Genomic DNA, 14,706 nt, shown 5'->3' with positions numbered 1-14,706 from the left:
ATTTCTACCTCTAACCTTTTTTATCTATCTGTCTTCTATCTATCACCCTACCCAATTTCATACTACCTTACTCCCTACCATTATACCCGTCTTCCTACCATCTCAACTATCCATCTACCATTCTGCTTTCCCTACCATCCTACCCTTTCTTCTACTCACCTACCATTCCATTTTCTTTCCCTACCATCCTACCACTATCCATTTACCATTTTACGTTCCCTACCATCCTACTCTCTCATTACTTACCTACCATTCCATTTTCTTTCCCTGCCATCCTATCACTATCCATTTACCATTCTACTTTCCCTACCATCCTGACTCTCTCATCTTCTCACCTGCCATTCCATTTTCTTTCCCTACCATCCTACCCTCTCATCTTCTCACCTACCATTCCATTTTCTTTCCCTACCATCCTACCATCTCATATACCATTCTGTTTTTTTCCCCTACCCTCCTACGATTACTATACTTCTATTTCCCCATCTACCATCTCTTTGACTACCATTCTGTCTACTATTATATCTATCATACTCTCTTCCCTGCTTAACATTCCACTCATTCATCTATCATGCTGTCTACTCTGCCTACCATATTATCTATCTTCAACCATGCCTATCTACCTATCTTCGCTATTCTCTCTCTCTCTCTCTCTCTCTCTCTCTCTCTCTCTCTCTCTCTCTCTCTCTCTCGTAACACCCTTTGAGGCAGTAATTGTCCTTTTACTTTCTCCTTCCCTCCCTCTCTCTCTCTCTCTCTCTCTCTCTCTCTCTTTCTCTTGGTCGTAACACCCTTTGAGGCAGTAATTGTCCATGCACCTCTCTCTCTCTCTCTCTCTCTCTCTCTCTCTCTCTCACACACACACACACACACACACACACACACACACACACACACACACACACACACACACACACACACACACACACACACGGCTCCCCCCACACAGTCTCTCGGCTCCCTCTCCTGTCACTTGAATTATTTGTTCGTGTCAAGCAGCCACACACGCGCACACAGCTTGTAGTTGTGGTGATAGTGGTAGTAGTGGTTGTCGCAGTGAGAGAGAGAGAGAGAGAGAGGGAGAGAGAGTGCTTCAAAGGGTGTTACGACTCATACAGATAGAGGGAGAAAGGAGGGGTTATGTTTACTGGGAGAGAGAGGTGGATTGTGGTGGGGAGAGAGAGAGAGAGAGAGAGTGTGCTTCAAAGGGTGTTACGACTCACAGAGGGAGAAAGGAGGGGTTGTGTTTACTTTTGTGATGGGGAAAGAGGCGCTTGGTGGATTGTGGTGGAGAGAGAGAGAGTTGCAAGGACAGTTAGTGCCTCAAAGGGTGTTACGACCCATACAGAGAGAGAAGGGGGTTGTAAGTGCGGTTGTGATGGGGAAAGAAATGCATAGTAGATTGTGGTAGACAGAGAGCCCATGTTCACATTCCTATTTCACCACATTCGCCTCATATGAGAGAGAGAGAGAGAAGGGGGGGAGGGAGAGTGTGGCTGTTTTGGTGATGGTGGGGGGAAGGGTGGTGAGAACAGACGTGTGTATGTCTTATGCGTATTTTAGACACATCAGGACGTGTGTGTGTGTGTGTGTGTGTGTGTGTGTGTGTGTGTGTGTGTGTGTGTGTGTGTGTGTGTTCATCCTTCGTATATTTTTCTTCCACGTGCACCCTGACTTGAACAGTTTTTTTCCTCCCTTCTTCCTTCCTTCTTTCCTTCCCTCCCATCCTTCTTTCCCACCCTTCCTTCCTTCCTCACTCTCTCTTGCGCTCCCTCCATCCATGCATCCTTCTTTCAGTCATTCATTCCATTCTTCGTTCCGTCTTTTCCTCCAATCTTCCTTCTACCGTTCCTCCCTCCTCTCCTTCCTTCCTTCAGTCCTTCCATCTTTCCTTCCTTCCTTGGCGAGATTCGTACCCTAATCCCGTCTCATCCCTTTTTCTCACTCACTCCTTCCCTCTCTTCCTCCCTCTACTCTTCCCTCCCTCTCTCCTGTTTCCTTCCTTACTCCCTTTCCCACGGGTTTAAGGGAGAGAGAGAGAGAGAGAGAGAGAGAGAGAGAGAGAGAGAGAGAGAGAGAGAGAGAGAGAGAGAGAGAGACGGACAAACAGACTATAAGGAATAACTGAAAATGTTGAGAGAGAGAGAGAGAGAGAGAGAGAGAGAGAGAGAGAGAGAGAGAGAGGTAGCTTGCCTTTAACTGTTTTGGAGTCCAGATAGGGGTGGGGGGGAGAGGAGAGATAAGGGAGTGGAGGAAAGTTGGAGAGAGAGAGAAGGGGGGGGGAGCGTAGAGGGTGAGCAAATTAGTGAGAGTAGGTGTTAATTGTATTTATATTGGTGTAAGTGTAGAAGTAGTTGGGTGTGAGAGAGAGAAAAGGTGTAGCATACTTATAGGTAGGTGTAGGTAGGCACTGTTGTAGGTGGGAGTGCGGTAGGTGGGGAAAATTGGGTGCAAGTGGGTGAGGAGGTTAGAGGAAGTATAGAATATGTTGTAGGTGGGTGGAGTGAAGTGTAGATTGGGTGTGAAGGTGAGAGAAGGTGTGGTAGGTGGGCGGTCTGGTGTAGATGGGTGTAAAGTGGGTGTAGGTGGGTGTGGAGGGGAGACAGCCACTTGGTATGCGGAGTGGGAGTAATTTGTTTATGGTTGTCAAGTGTGGTGTGTCCGCCCCGTAGACTTGTTATGTCAACACGCCTTCCCCCTCTCTCTCTCTCTCTCTCTCTCTCTCTCTCTCTCTCTCTCTCTCTCTCTCTCTCTCTCTCTCAATTTTCTCCTCCTGTCCACATCTTTCCCTCCATTATCTCACCTTCTTCCCTCCTCCTCCTCCCTTCCATTTTTCCCGTCCCTACCCACGCCATCTGTCTTCCATTTATCTTTTTCTTTCTTTCTTTCTTTCTTTTTTTTTCTTTTTTTTACTATTTTCGTCTCCAATTTTTTCTGATTCTTTTTTCCGGGCGAATATTTAATGTGACGAGCATTGTGGCCGTGTTGGGTGATGGGCAGGGCGTGTGTGTGTGTGTGTGTGTGTGTGAGAGAGAGAGAGAGAGAGAGAGAGAGGAAATTGTTTTGGTCTTTAGGGAATGTGTGAGGTGTGTGTGTGTGTGTGTGTAGATGGGAAATAGGTCCATCTTGCGAATGTTTGTCTAAAAAGATGTGTAGGGGAGAGAGAGAGAGGGAGGGAGGGAGAGAGAGAGAGAGAGAGAGAGAGAGAGAGAGAGAGAGAATAGTTGTGCAGTATGATAGGGTGGCGTAGAACCAGAGCAAGGACAGGCAGAGAGAGAGGGAGAGAGAGAGAGCACCGTCTTGCCAAAGCAGATGTTCAATAACTTAGAGATACGTACGGCCACAACTAGGGCAGGTGACGGTAACTACAGGTGCGTGTGTGTGTGTGCGAGAGAGAGAGAGAGAGTGTGTGTGTGTGTGTGAGAGAGAGAGAGAGAGAGAGAGAGAGAGAGAGAGAGAGAGAAATAAGAGAGAGAGTGTGTTCAGTAAGGTACGGTATATAAATTTACAGCCACAGGTAGGAGAAGTAACAATCCCTACAGGTGCTCAATTAACCACCTATTCTAATTACAGGTGAGCCGACCACTCCAGGTGCCCCGAGATCAGTGGGTGAGTTGTTTATTTGTTTATCTTGCTTATTTTTTTACGTGTCATTTTGTTTTTAGTGAGTTTTTTTTTTTTTTTATCTTCATCTTGCTTATTTCTACGTGTCACCTTGTTTATTATTATTTACCTTACACCTGTCCCACTTCTTGTTTACCTCTTGTGGGTGAGTTTTTATTTGTTTATCTTGCTTATTTTTTTAATTGTCACTTTGTTTTTTTCTTATTTACAGCACCTGTCCCCTTTTTTTGCTTCTGTTTACCTCTTGTTTACCTGTTAATTACTCTACACCTTCGCCTCCTCTTTCTGATTTTATTTTTTCTTGTTTATCCGTTTTGCTATCCACCTTTTTTTACATACCACTTCCGTACTTTCCTTCCAGTCCTTTGCATCTGTTCTCTCTCTCTCTCTCTCTCTCTCATTGCTATCCTTTCCTTACCTCTTCCGTAATTTCTTTCCAATCCTTTGTATCTCTTTTCCTTGTCTCTTCCTTTCCTTTTCTTCCTGCGTCCTCTCTCTCTCTCTCTCTCTCTCTCTCTCTCTCTCTCTCTCTCTCTCTCTCTCTCTCTCTCTCTCATGCCTCATTTCCCTTCCCTCCCTTTCATTTTCCCTCCCCCTCTCTCATCATCTTTCATTTCCCCTCCCTCCCCGTTAGGAATTAACGAGAGAGAGATTATAAATAGTCAGAGGAGAATAGAATGGATGTAGTTAGTGAAGGAAGCCCTGGAGGGAGGAAAGGGAGAGAAGGAAGGAAGGGGGAGGAGAAGGAGAGAAGAGTGTGAGTAGGAAGGAGGAAAGGGAGAGAAGGAAGGAAGGAGAGAAGAGTGTGAGTAGAAAGAGGAAAGGGAGAGAAGGAAGGAAGGAGAGATGAGTGTGAGTAGAAAGGAGGAAAGAGAGAGAAGGAGAGAAGAGTGTGAGCAGAAAGGAGGAAAGAGAGAGAGAGAAGGAAGTAGAGAAGAGTGTGAGTAGGAAGGGGGAAAGGGAGAGGAGAGAAGAGTGTGAGTAGGAAGGGGGAAAGGGAGAGGAGAGAAGGGTGTGAGTGGGAAGGAGGGAGTAAGGGAAAGGGAGAGAGGAGGAAAAAAGAGAGAGAGGAGGATGGAAGGAGGGAGTAGGAAAGGAGAGAGGGAAGGAAGGAATATGAAGAGGAGAGGGAGAGGAGAGAGTAAGGGAGAAGGGAGGAAAGGGGAGGAAGAGGAGGGAATAAGGGAGAAAGAGGAAAGGAGAGGAAGAGGAGGAGGAAGGAAAGGTCAAATCTGTAACCTTTACTACCACAATTACCACCATAACCATCCCCACAACCACAGCTACCACAATTACTACCACAACAACTATCTCAGCCGCTACCACCATCTTACCACAACCGCCATCCCTCATCCACAGCTACCACAGTTACCGCACTACCACAACAACTATCTTAGCCACTACCACCATCTTACCACAACCGCCATCCCTCATCCACAGCTACCACAATTACTACCACAACAACTATCTCAGCCACTACCACCATCTTACCACAACCGCCATTCCTCAGCCAAAATTACCACCATCACTACCACAACAGCTGTCAGTCACTACCACCATTACTATCACAACTGCTATTCCTCAACCACACCTACCACTTACTACCACAACAACTATCAATCACTACCACCATAACAACTATCTCAACCACTGTCACCATTACTATCACAACCACCATCCCTCATCCACAGCTACCACCATCACAATCACAGCTACCACCATCACTACCACAACTACCACCATCGCCCGAAACACGAGGCCTCAAACACATAGTCTATTACGGGTTAATCTAGAGGCAGTAAAATGCTTAATCGTAATGGGAGGGAGGAAAGAAGGGAGAGGAGCAGGAAGGAAGGGAGAGGTAGGGAAATTGCAGGAGGGAGGGAGAAGAGGAGGAAGGGAGGGACAGGGGAATTGGAGGAGGAGGAAAGAAGGGAGAGAAGGGAGGGACAGGGGAATTGGAGGACGAGGAAAGAAGGGAGAGGAGGAGGAGGAAAGGAGGACGAAAGGGAGAGTGGGAAGGAGGGAGGTGTGAAGGAAGGGAGCGGTGAGGGCGAGGAGGAAGAGAGAAAAGGAGCGAGACTGAATGAGAGAGAGAGAGAGAGAGAGAATAAGAGGATAGGAGGTGTAAATACATGAAATAGGAAAGGAAGGGGGGAGAGAAAGGGGAGGGGGAAAGATGGTAGGGATGAGGAAGGATTTATCAGTAAGAATAGTGACCACACCCATTCCCCTCTCTCTCTCTCTCAACTTTTCTTCGCAGTTTAATTTTTTACAAACAATAATATACGGTTCTCTCTTCATCGTCTTATTGATCTTCTTGACTCTTTCTTAGCAAATTCTTACGTGTTCCGAGCCTTCTTACGGGGATAGGGAGAAAGGTAAGGGCAGTGTGTATAACCGGGCAACTCCACCGCCCAGCTATATCAGTGCCATCACGTGAAGGCGTCCCTCTCTATCCCGTTACTAATATATGTATGTAAATGGGCGTGTGTTATGTATTCGTGTGTGTATGTATATTGATGTGTGAATGTTTATCGATGTGTGTATATGTATGTATGTAAATGGGCGTGCTATGTATTCGTGTGTGTATGTATATTGATGTGTGAATGTTTGTGGATGTGTGTATGTGTATGTTGGTAGATGTGTTTTGTATGTATATAAATGTATTCGTATGTTGAGAGATGAAAGTATGTGTATGTATGTTGATAGTTGTGCTATGTATGTGTGTGTATGTATGTGTTATGTATTCGTGTATGTATGTATATGGATGTGTGAAGTATTTGTATGTATTTGTTAAATATGTGTGTGTGTGCAGTGTGCGTATTCGTGGATGTATGTATGTTGATGGCTGTTAAGTATGTTAATGTAGGATGTGTTATATTCGTGTGTGTACAGTATTTGTGGATAAAGAGAAAAACAGAGAAAGGAGAGGGATATCAGAGAAATAGAAAAAGAAGAGGAATATTAGAGAAAGAAAGAGAAAGAAGAGGGATATCAGAGAAAGAGAAAGAAGAGGGATATCAGAGAAAGAGAAAGAAGAGGAATATCATAGAAATAGAGAGTTGGAAGAAGAGGGATATTTGAGAGGTACGGGATACAGAAGAAAGAAATGGAATGAAATATAGGGAGTGTTGAAAGGAGAAACAGAGGTATATATATAGAGAGAGAGGGAGAGAGAGAGGTAGACAGACAGAGAAGATAGAGGGATATAAACAGGGGTGTATGGACAGATGGGTGAGCGAGAGGTAGATAGTGAAGGTAAATACAGTAAGTAGATTAGGTAGATGAGGTGGTGGTATCGATGGGGAGGGGGAGAGGTAGGGGCATTGGGGTAGAGGAAGATGTTAAGAGAATGAGGGGCTGGAAGAGGAATATGGGTGAGAGATAGGAGAAGTATTTGGAGAGAGAGACTGAGAGATAGGAGAGGGGAAGATGGAGGGAGAGAAGTGTAGAGAGAACGTAGGGAATAAAGTGAGGAATATTAGGATGGTTATCAGTGAGCAGTATCAGGAGGATGCTTAAGAGTGTGATAGGATATATAGGAGCAGTATCAGGAGGGATGAGAGGAGGATGAGGGATAGTGAGTAATATTAGGATGGATAAAGAGAAGCAGTATTAGGAGTGAGGTGAAAGGAGGATGAGTAATAGTGAGAAATATTAGGATAAAGATAGTATTAGCAAGGATGAGGGGAGGATGAGGAACAGTGAAAAATATCAGGATAAAGATAGTATTGGGGAGGATGAGGAACAGTGAGAAATATCGGGATAAAGGTAGTATCAGGAGGGATGAGAGGAAGATGAGGAATAGTGAGAAATATTGGGATAAAGATAGTATCAGGAAGGATGATAGGAGGATGAGGAATAGTGAGAAATATTAGGATAAAGATAGTATTAGGAGGGATGCAAGGAGGATGAGGAATAGTGAGAAATATTAGGATAAAGATAGTATTAGGAAGGATGAGAGGAGGATGAGGAACAGTGAGAAATATTAGGATAAAGATAGTATTAGGAGGGATGAGAGGACGTTGAGGAATAGTGAGAAATATTAGGATAAAGATTAAGCAATATTAGGAGGGAGGTGAGAAGAGGATGAGGAATACAAGGTGAGGAATATTCGAGGCTTGAGTAATGTACGCCTCCTGCATTAGCCAGACAGGGCCACCTTGCACGTAATAATTCACTACCTCACTCGCTCAATTTAGCTGCCTCTCACTCACTCACTCGCTCACTCTGGCCCACTCACTCTTACCGCTCACTCGGTTAGTAATATTCAACACACACACACACACACACACACACACACACACACACACACACACACACACACACACACACACACACACACACACACACACTCTCTCTCTCTCTCTCTCTCTCTCTCTCTCTCTCTCTCTCTCTCTCTCTCTCACTGCGTGGCCTGTACTCATTTCTAATTCACATGCCTCCTCTCTCTCTCATTCTGTTGCCCACTCCCTCACTTCTCTTTCACTCTCTCAGTCTCACTTTAGGCAATTACGTCTCTCTCTCTCTCTCTCTCTCTCTCTCTCTCTCTCTCTCTCTCCCCTTCCATCCAATTTCCTGTGCCTTCTTTCACGGCTTTACCTTTTTCCTCCCTCTGATCCACTCCTATTTCTCTCTCTCTCTCTCTCTCTCTCTCTCTCTCTCTCTCTCTCTCTCCCCTTCCATCCAATTTCCTGTGCCTTCTTTCACGGCTTTACCTTTTTCCTCCCTCTGATCCACTCCTATTTCTCTCTCTCTCTCTCTCTCTCTCTCTCTCTCTCCGCCTTTATTTTCGTCTCTTTCAATGTTTCCTTCCTTTTTTTCCTACTTTTCCCCATCGTCTTTTTCCTCCTCTCTTTCGCCTTTGTCCTTCTGCCTATCTTCCTCCTCCTCCCTTCTGTCTTTCCTTTCATCTTTCTTATTACAACCATTTTCCTTGTTTCCCTTCCTTTGCTTTATTCTTTCTGCTGTACTTTGTTACCTTCCTCTAGCTCTCCTTCTTCCACTTTCCTTCCTCCTTTATTCCTCTCCTATCTGGCAAATTCCCTCCTCTCTCTTACTCTTCCCTCCTTATTTCCTTTTCTCTCCCTTCCTTCCTTCCTTACTACCTCGAATTCTCACCTTTTCCCCATTTTCCTTCCTTCTCTATTCCTCTCTTCCTATCTTGCAGTTTCTCTCTCATATTCCTCCCTCCTTATTTCCTTCTCTCCCCCTTCCTTCCTTCCTTCCGTCCGTCCTTCCTTTCTCAGTTTCTCTCCATTCCTCCATTTTCTTCCCTTTCTTCCTCCTTGCATTCCTCCTCCATGCCATTCTCTCACCTACTTTTTTTCTCTCCATGTTTCCTCTCCGTGTTTTCTCTTCATTTTTCTTCTTGCATTTCTTCTGTTATTCTCGTGTACTTTCGTCTTCCAAGATTAATATGTTTTTTCTCAAACCCGTATAGTTTTCTTTTCCCCTCACCCTTTTCTTCCATCCCTCCTTCCTCTTTTCTTTCTTTCCCTCCTCTCTTCCTACCTTCCTTCCTCTTTTCCTTCCATCCTTTCTTCCTCTTTTCCTTCCATCCTTTCTTCCTTCCCTCCTTCCTTCCTCCTTCCTCTTTTCCTTCCCGTCTTTCTTCCTTTCCTCCTTTCCTTCCCTCTTTTCTTCCCTGCCCCCATTTTTTCCTTCCTTCCCTCCCTTATACTCTCCTTTTCTGTCCTTCATTCCCTCCCTTTTCCTTTTCTCCTTTCCATCCTTCCTTTTCCTTCCTTCCCTCCTTTCTCTTTTCCCTTCGTCTCTTCTCTCCTCCATTCCTCCTTCCACTTTTCCTTCCTTCCCTTCCTCCTCTTTTCCTTTATTCCCACCTCTTCCTTCCTTCCTTCCTGTTTTCCCTCCTTATTTTTTCCACTAGTTTCCCTTTCATTTTCCTTCCCCCTTCCCTCTTTTCCTTCCTTCCCTCCTCCCTCTTTTCCTTCCTTCCCTCCTCCTTCTTTTCCTTCCTTCCCCCCTCCCTCTTTTCCTTCCTTCCCCCCTCCCTCTTTTCCTTCCTTCCCCCCTCCCTCTTTTCCTTCCTTCCCCCCTCCCTCTTTTCCTTCCTTCCCCCCTCCCTCTTTTCCTTCCTTCCCCCTCCCTCTTTTCCTTCCTTCCCCCTCCCTCTTTTCCTTCCTTCCCCCTCCCTCTTTTCCTTCCTTCCCTCCTCCCTCTTTTCCTTCCTTCCCTCCTCCCTCTTTTCTTTCCTTCCCTCCTCCCTCTTTTCCTTCTTTCCCTCCTCCCTCTTTTCCTTCCTTCCCTCCTCCCTCTTTTCCTTCCCTTCCCCCTCCCTCTTTTCCTTCCTCCTCCCTCCCTCTTTTCCTTCCTTTCCCCCTCTCACTTTTCCTTCCTTCCCCTCTCTCTCTTTTCCTTGCTCTCCCCCTCCCTCTTTTCCTTCCTTCCCTTTATTCCATCCTTCCACCCTCCCTCTTTTCCTTCCTTCCCTCCCTCCCACCTTTCCTTCCTTCACTCCCTCCTTCCTCCATTCATTTCATTCATTCCCTTCTTCCATCTGTTTCTCTCCATTTTTCTTTACAGTATTTCCTTCACCTTCTCCTCGTCCATTCCTTCAGAGTTACTCGTTTGTGGTTTTATCCATTGTCCGTTCATCATATTGCCAACTCTACATTCTCTCTCTCTCTCTCTCTCTCTCTCTCGGATCATTATTTCCTTTGCGGTACATTCTTTGTATTATACTCGCCTTTCCAGCAGTCTCCCTTTAATTCTCTCTCTCTCTCTCGTGTTCGTGTGACGTTACATATTTCATCAGTGTGTATGTGTGTGTGTGTGTGTGTGTGTGTGTGTGTGTGTGAGAGAGAGAGAGAGAGAGAGAGAGAGAGAGAGATGAAAGGCAAGACAGAATTAGACAGTCATATTTAGAAAGAAAGAACTAGAGAGAGGGAGGAGGAGTGAGAGATGAAAGACAGGTTTAAAATTAGGTATACGTTTAGTAGTCGAGAGAGAGAGAGAGAGAGAGAGAATAAATGAAGAAACAGAAGTAACTGCAATTGAGGTGAAAAACTTTGATAGATGGAGAGAGAGAAGGAAGTGGCAGAGATAACCACACGTGAGGTGAAGGAAAAGTCTGATAGATATATAGATGCTGTGTGTGAGAGAGAGAGAGAGAGAGAGAGAGAGAGAGACCCCACTATCAATTACCACGTGCAATAAGGTACACACAAAAATGCGTTAATAAGGTAATAAGCATTAGAAATATTACCCTAGTGAACAAAGTGCCCAGATAAAAAACAAACAAAAAAAATAACAATAATGGATAAACGGAGAGGGGAGAGAGACAAAGGAGAGAGAGAGAGAGAGAGAGAGAGAGAGAGAGTGGAAGGATAAGGAGAGAGCAGAGCGGAAATAGAAGTAGCCGTGTGTGTGTGTGTGTGTGTGTGAAATAGAGGAGGAAGGACACACACACACGCACGCGCACGCACACACACACACACACACACACACACACACACACACACACACACACACACACACACACACACACACACACACACACACACACACACACACACACACACACAAATTCAGACATTTTAAGATCTTGTGTATTAGAGAGAGAGAGAGAGACAATAAAATAGCGAGAGAGAGTAACCTTGGCGTCTTTCTCCACATTTAATAAAGCACAGCATTTTTGGACCTGTGCTGCTACGTGTCTAGTTATTCTCTCTCTCTCTCTCTCTCTCTCTCTCTCTCTCTCTCCCTCACCATACAGTTCTTTCCCCCCTACCATCTGTCACTCTGCCTATCCCTCTCTGCCTCACCCTTCCTCACCTTACAGTCCTTTCCTGCCTAACCTTTCATCTTGTTATGCCTCTCCTCATATTATTTTTTTTTCTTTACTCTACCTCATCATGCCTTTCTTTCTCAGCGTCTTGTGTGTGTATGTGTGTGTGTCTCTCTCTCTCACACACACACACACACACACACACACACACACACACACACACACACACACACACACACACACACACACACACACACACACAGCCTGCCTTACTCTTCACATCAGATAGTCCGACCGAGAGAGAGAGTAAGAGAGACAAAGTGAAAGTTAAGAGAATGAATAATGATGGAGAGATTGTGGGAGAGAGAGAGAGAGTGAGTGAGTGAGAAATGAGAGTGAGAGATGGACTTGTAAATGGTGAAAGGCTGTATGTTAATTGTTTGGGAAATGGGGCGTGTTGGGAGTGAGAAATGGTTTGAGAGAGAGGAAGTGGAAGTAGAGAGGAGAGAGTGGGAGAATTAGAGAGCGGGAGAGAATGGAAGCGGAGGGAGAGTGAGAATAAAAGAGAGAGAGAGAGAGAGAATGGAAGTGGAGAGGAGAGAGTGAAAGAATCAGAGTGAGGGAGAGAGAGAGAGAGAGGAATGAGTAGGAGTAGAGAGGAGCTAGTGAATATAGAGAGGAAAGAGAGAGAATTAGAGGGTGGAGAGAGAGAGAGAGAGAGAGAGAGAGAGATGAATGAACGAAAACTGAGGGGGGAGGGGAAAAGTAAGCGAGGAGAAGTGAAAAGAGTGAAAATGTGTATCATGAGTAAGGAAAGGAAAGTTGAGTGGCAGAATGAGTGTGCATCCTTCATAAACGCGAGAAAATGGTAGGAAATGAAGGAAAGGTAGGGAAGGAATTTTAACGAGGAAAATTATTATGTTAGTGTAAAAGGATGTGAATGAGAAAAGAAGGTAGAGAGAGAGAGAGAGATTTGGCAACTAAGAAGAAAAGGGAAAGAATGTAGAACAGAGAAATGAAGTTAAATTGGGAGAGGGAGGTAAATAAAGAAGGGAGTAAGAAAAGAAAAGAGAGATTAGTATAAGTGAAGATGTTAAGCAGATAGAAAATAGACAGAAGAGAGTGAGAGAGAGAGAGAGTAAAATTGGTAGAGATAGAGATGTGTCAGGTCTCCCTCCCTTCCCCCTTCTGGTGACAGTTGTGTGAACTAATGTTGTTTGTCGTGTGGCGTGGGGAGGATGCGACAGTGGGAAGGGTGAATGAGTCTCAGATGGATGTTGGTAGGGTGTGGTAGGAACAAGGAGGGTGTGGTAGGAGAGAGAGAGAGAGATGTTGGTAGGGTAGAGAGAAAGATATGGAAGAGTGGCGTAAAGGATGATGCGTCAGTAGGAAGGGTGAATGAGTTTGTGTTGGATGTTTGTAGGGTGTGGTAGGAACAAGGAGGGTGTGGTAGGAGAGAGAGAGAGATATGGAAGAGTGGCGTAAAGGATGATGCGTCAGTAGGAAGGGTGAATGAGTTTGTGATGGATGTTGGTAGGTGTGGTAGGAACAAGGAGGGTGTGGTAGGAAATAGAGAGAGAGGTTGGTAGGGAAGAGAGAGAGATATGGAAGAGTGGCGTAAAGGATGATGCGTCAGTAGGAAGGGTGAATGAGTTTGTGATGGATGTTGGTAGGTGTGGTAGGAACAAGGAGGGTGTGGTAGGAAATAGGAGAGAGAGAGAGGTTGGTAGGGGAGAGAGAGTGGAAGAGTGTGGCGTAAAGGACGAAGCGACAGTAGGAAGGGTGAATGAGTTCCGGATGTTGGTAGGTGCGGTAGGAACAAGGAAGGTGTGGTAGGAAATAGGAAAGAGAGAGTTGTTGGTAGGGAGGAGAGAGGTGTGGAAGAGTGTGTAGCGTGGGGACGAAACGACAGTGGGAAGTGTGAATGACTTTGTGATGAATGTTGGTAGGGTGTGGTAGGAACAAGGAGTGTGTGGTAGGAAAGATAGAATAAGGGGAGCTTTGGTAGGAAAAGAGAGGTGCATGAGTGTGTGGTAAGGGGTAGGGGTGAATGCGTGTGTGATAGATATTGGTATGGTGTGGTAGGAACGATGGGAGTGTGGTAGGGAAGAGGGAGGTGGCTGGAGGGGAGAGGTGTTGTGTGGGGATGCGACAGTGGGAAGGGTGATGGATTGTGGTGTGGTGTGCTAGGAACAAGGAAGGTGTGGTATCAACGTTGGTAGGAAAGGTGTGGTAGGAGGAAGGGGAAGTGGAAGATTGGTGGAGAAGAGAGAGAGGTGTGGGGATGCGACAAAGGACAGGGTAAATGAGTGGTTAGTGAATGTTGGTATGATGTGGTAGCAAAGTGGTAGGTGTGATAGGAAAGCTGGTAGGGACACGGTTTTGTGGAATGTGGTAGGAACTAGATAAGTGAGGTTGGAACATAGGGAGGGAGGGGGAGGGGGGGAATAGGCGTGTGATTTAGAATATGATATGGGGAAGTTGAGGTGGTAGGGAAGAGGGGGGGGGGAGTTTATAAGAGTCTCCTTGGTTGCTAGTAAGATCTATGTGGTATAAGTGACAGGTTGACGGGTGTTTAGATTGGCATGTGTGGAATGGTTCGGGGTGTGTGGTAGGGAGTGATGGATGTGGTAATGGTGTGAAAATGAATCTCTGAGCACGTAATGGTTGTGTATGGTAGTTTCATGGTGTGTTTGGGGTGACAGGTTGGTATGTTAAAGATGGGGTTGGAATGGTTGTGTGTGTGTGTGTGTGTGTGTGTGTGTGTGTGTGTGTGTGTGTGTGTGTGTGTGTGTGTGTGTGTGTGTGAGAGAGAGAGAGAGAGGGAGATGCTAGTGTTGAAAATGAATTTTCGTGTGGTTCGTTTTGTGTGTGTGTGTGTGTGTGTGTATGTGTGTGTGTGTGTGTGTGTGTCAGGGAGAATGGCAGATGGATGAGGAAGTGAGTGTGTGTGTGTTTTAGGGAGAATGGTATGTGGATGAGGGTGTGTGTGTGTGTGTGTGTGTGTGTGTGTGTGTGTGTGTGTGTGTGTGTGTGTGTGTGTGTGTGGTACCAACTAATGTGGTATCTTTGTGTAGTCCGGTTTGGTATGCAAGGAAATGGTAGTGGTGACAAGTAATGTGATAGGTAGTATGAAGTGTGACAAGTGTGGTAGGTAAGTGACGGAGGGTGACAGCTGTGGTAGAAGTGGTAGGAATGTGGTAGTTGTGGTGGCAAATGTCATAAGATTGGGGAGGGGAGAGGGGGAGAGGGAGAAAGAGCGTCGGTTTAGAAATGAGCTAGACAGGGATAGAAATGAGTTGGAAATGCAGGGGGAGGGAGGGGGGAGGAAG

General features: G+C 45.6%; 1 protein-coding gene across 8 annotated transcripts in view; it reads left to right on the top strand.

The window, feature by feature from the left end:
- The window catches only part of fne (ELAV like RNA binding protein found in neurons), a 211,218-nt gene that overhangs the window by 143,027 nt on the left and 53,485 nt on the right, over positions 1–14,706 (top strand). For 5 of the 8 annotated variants that reach the window (XM_080265554.1, XM_080265538.1, XM_080265520.1 and 2 more), the window contains exon 3: positions 3,571–3,606. The exons of the other annotated variants lie outside the window; for them this stretch is intronic. In XM_080265554.1, coding sequence (XP_080121680.1) covers positions 3,571–3,606 — 36 coding nt within the window. The remainder of the gene's footprint in view (positions 1–3,570; positions 3,607–14,706) is intronic. 8 annotated transcript variants of the gene reach the window in all.

The sequence above is a fragment of the Coenobita brevimanus genome, chromosome 2 (genome assembly GCF_032717465.1).
Source record: "Coenobita brevimanus isolate Jiangsu-jjx chromosome 2, ASM3271746v2, whole genome shotgun sequence".
NCBI classification, from domain to species: domain Eukaryota; kingdom Metazoa; phylum Arthropoda; class Malacostraca; order Decapoda; family Coenobitidae; genus Coenobita; species Coenobita brevimanus.
This window is presented reverse-complemented; position numbering and strand designations above follow the sequence as displayed.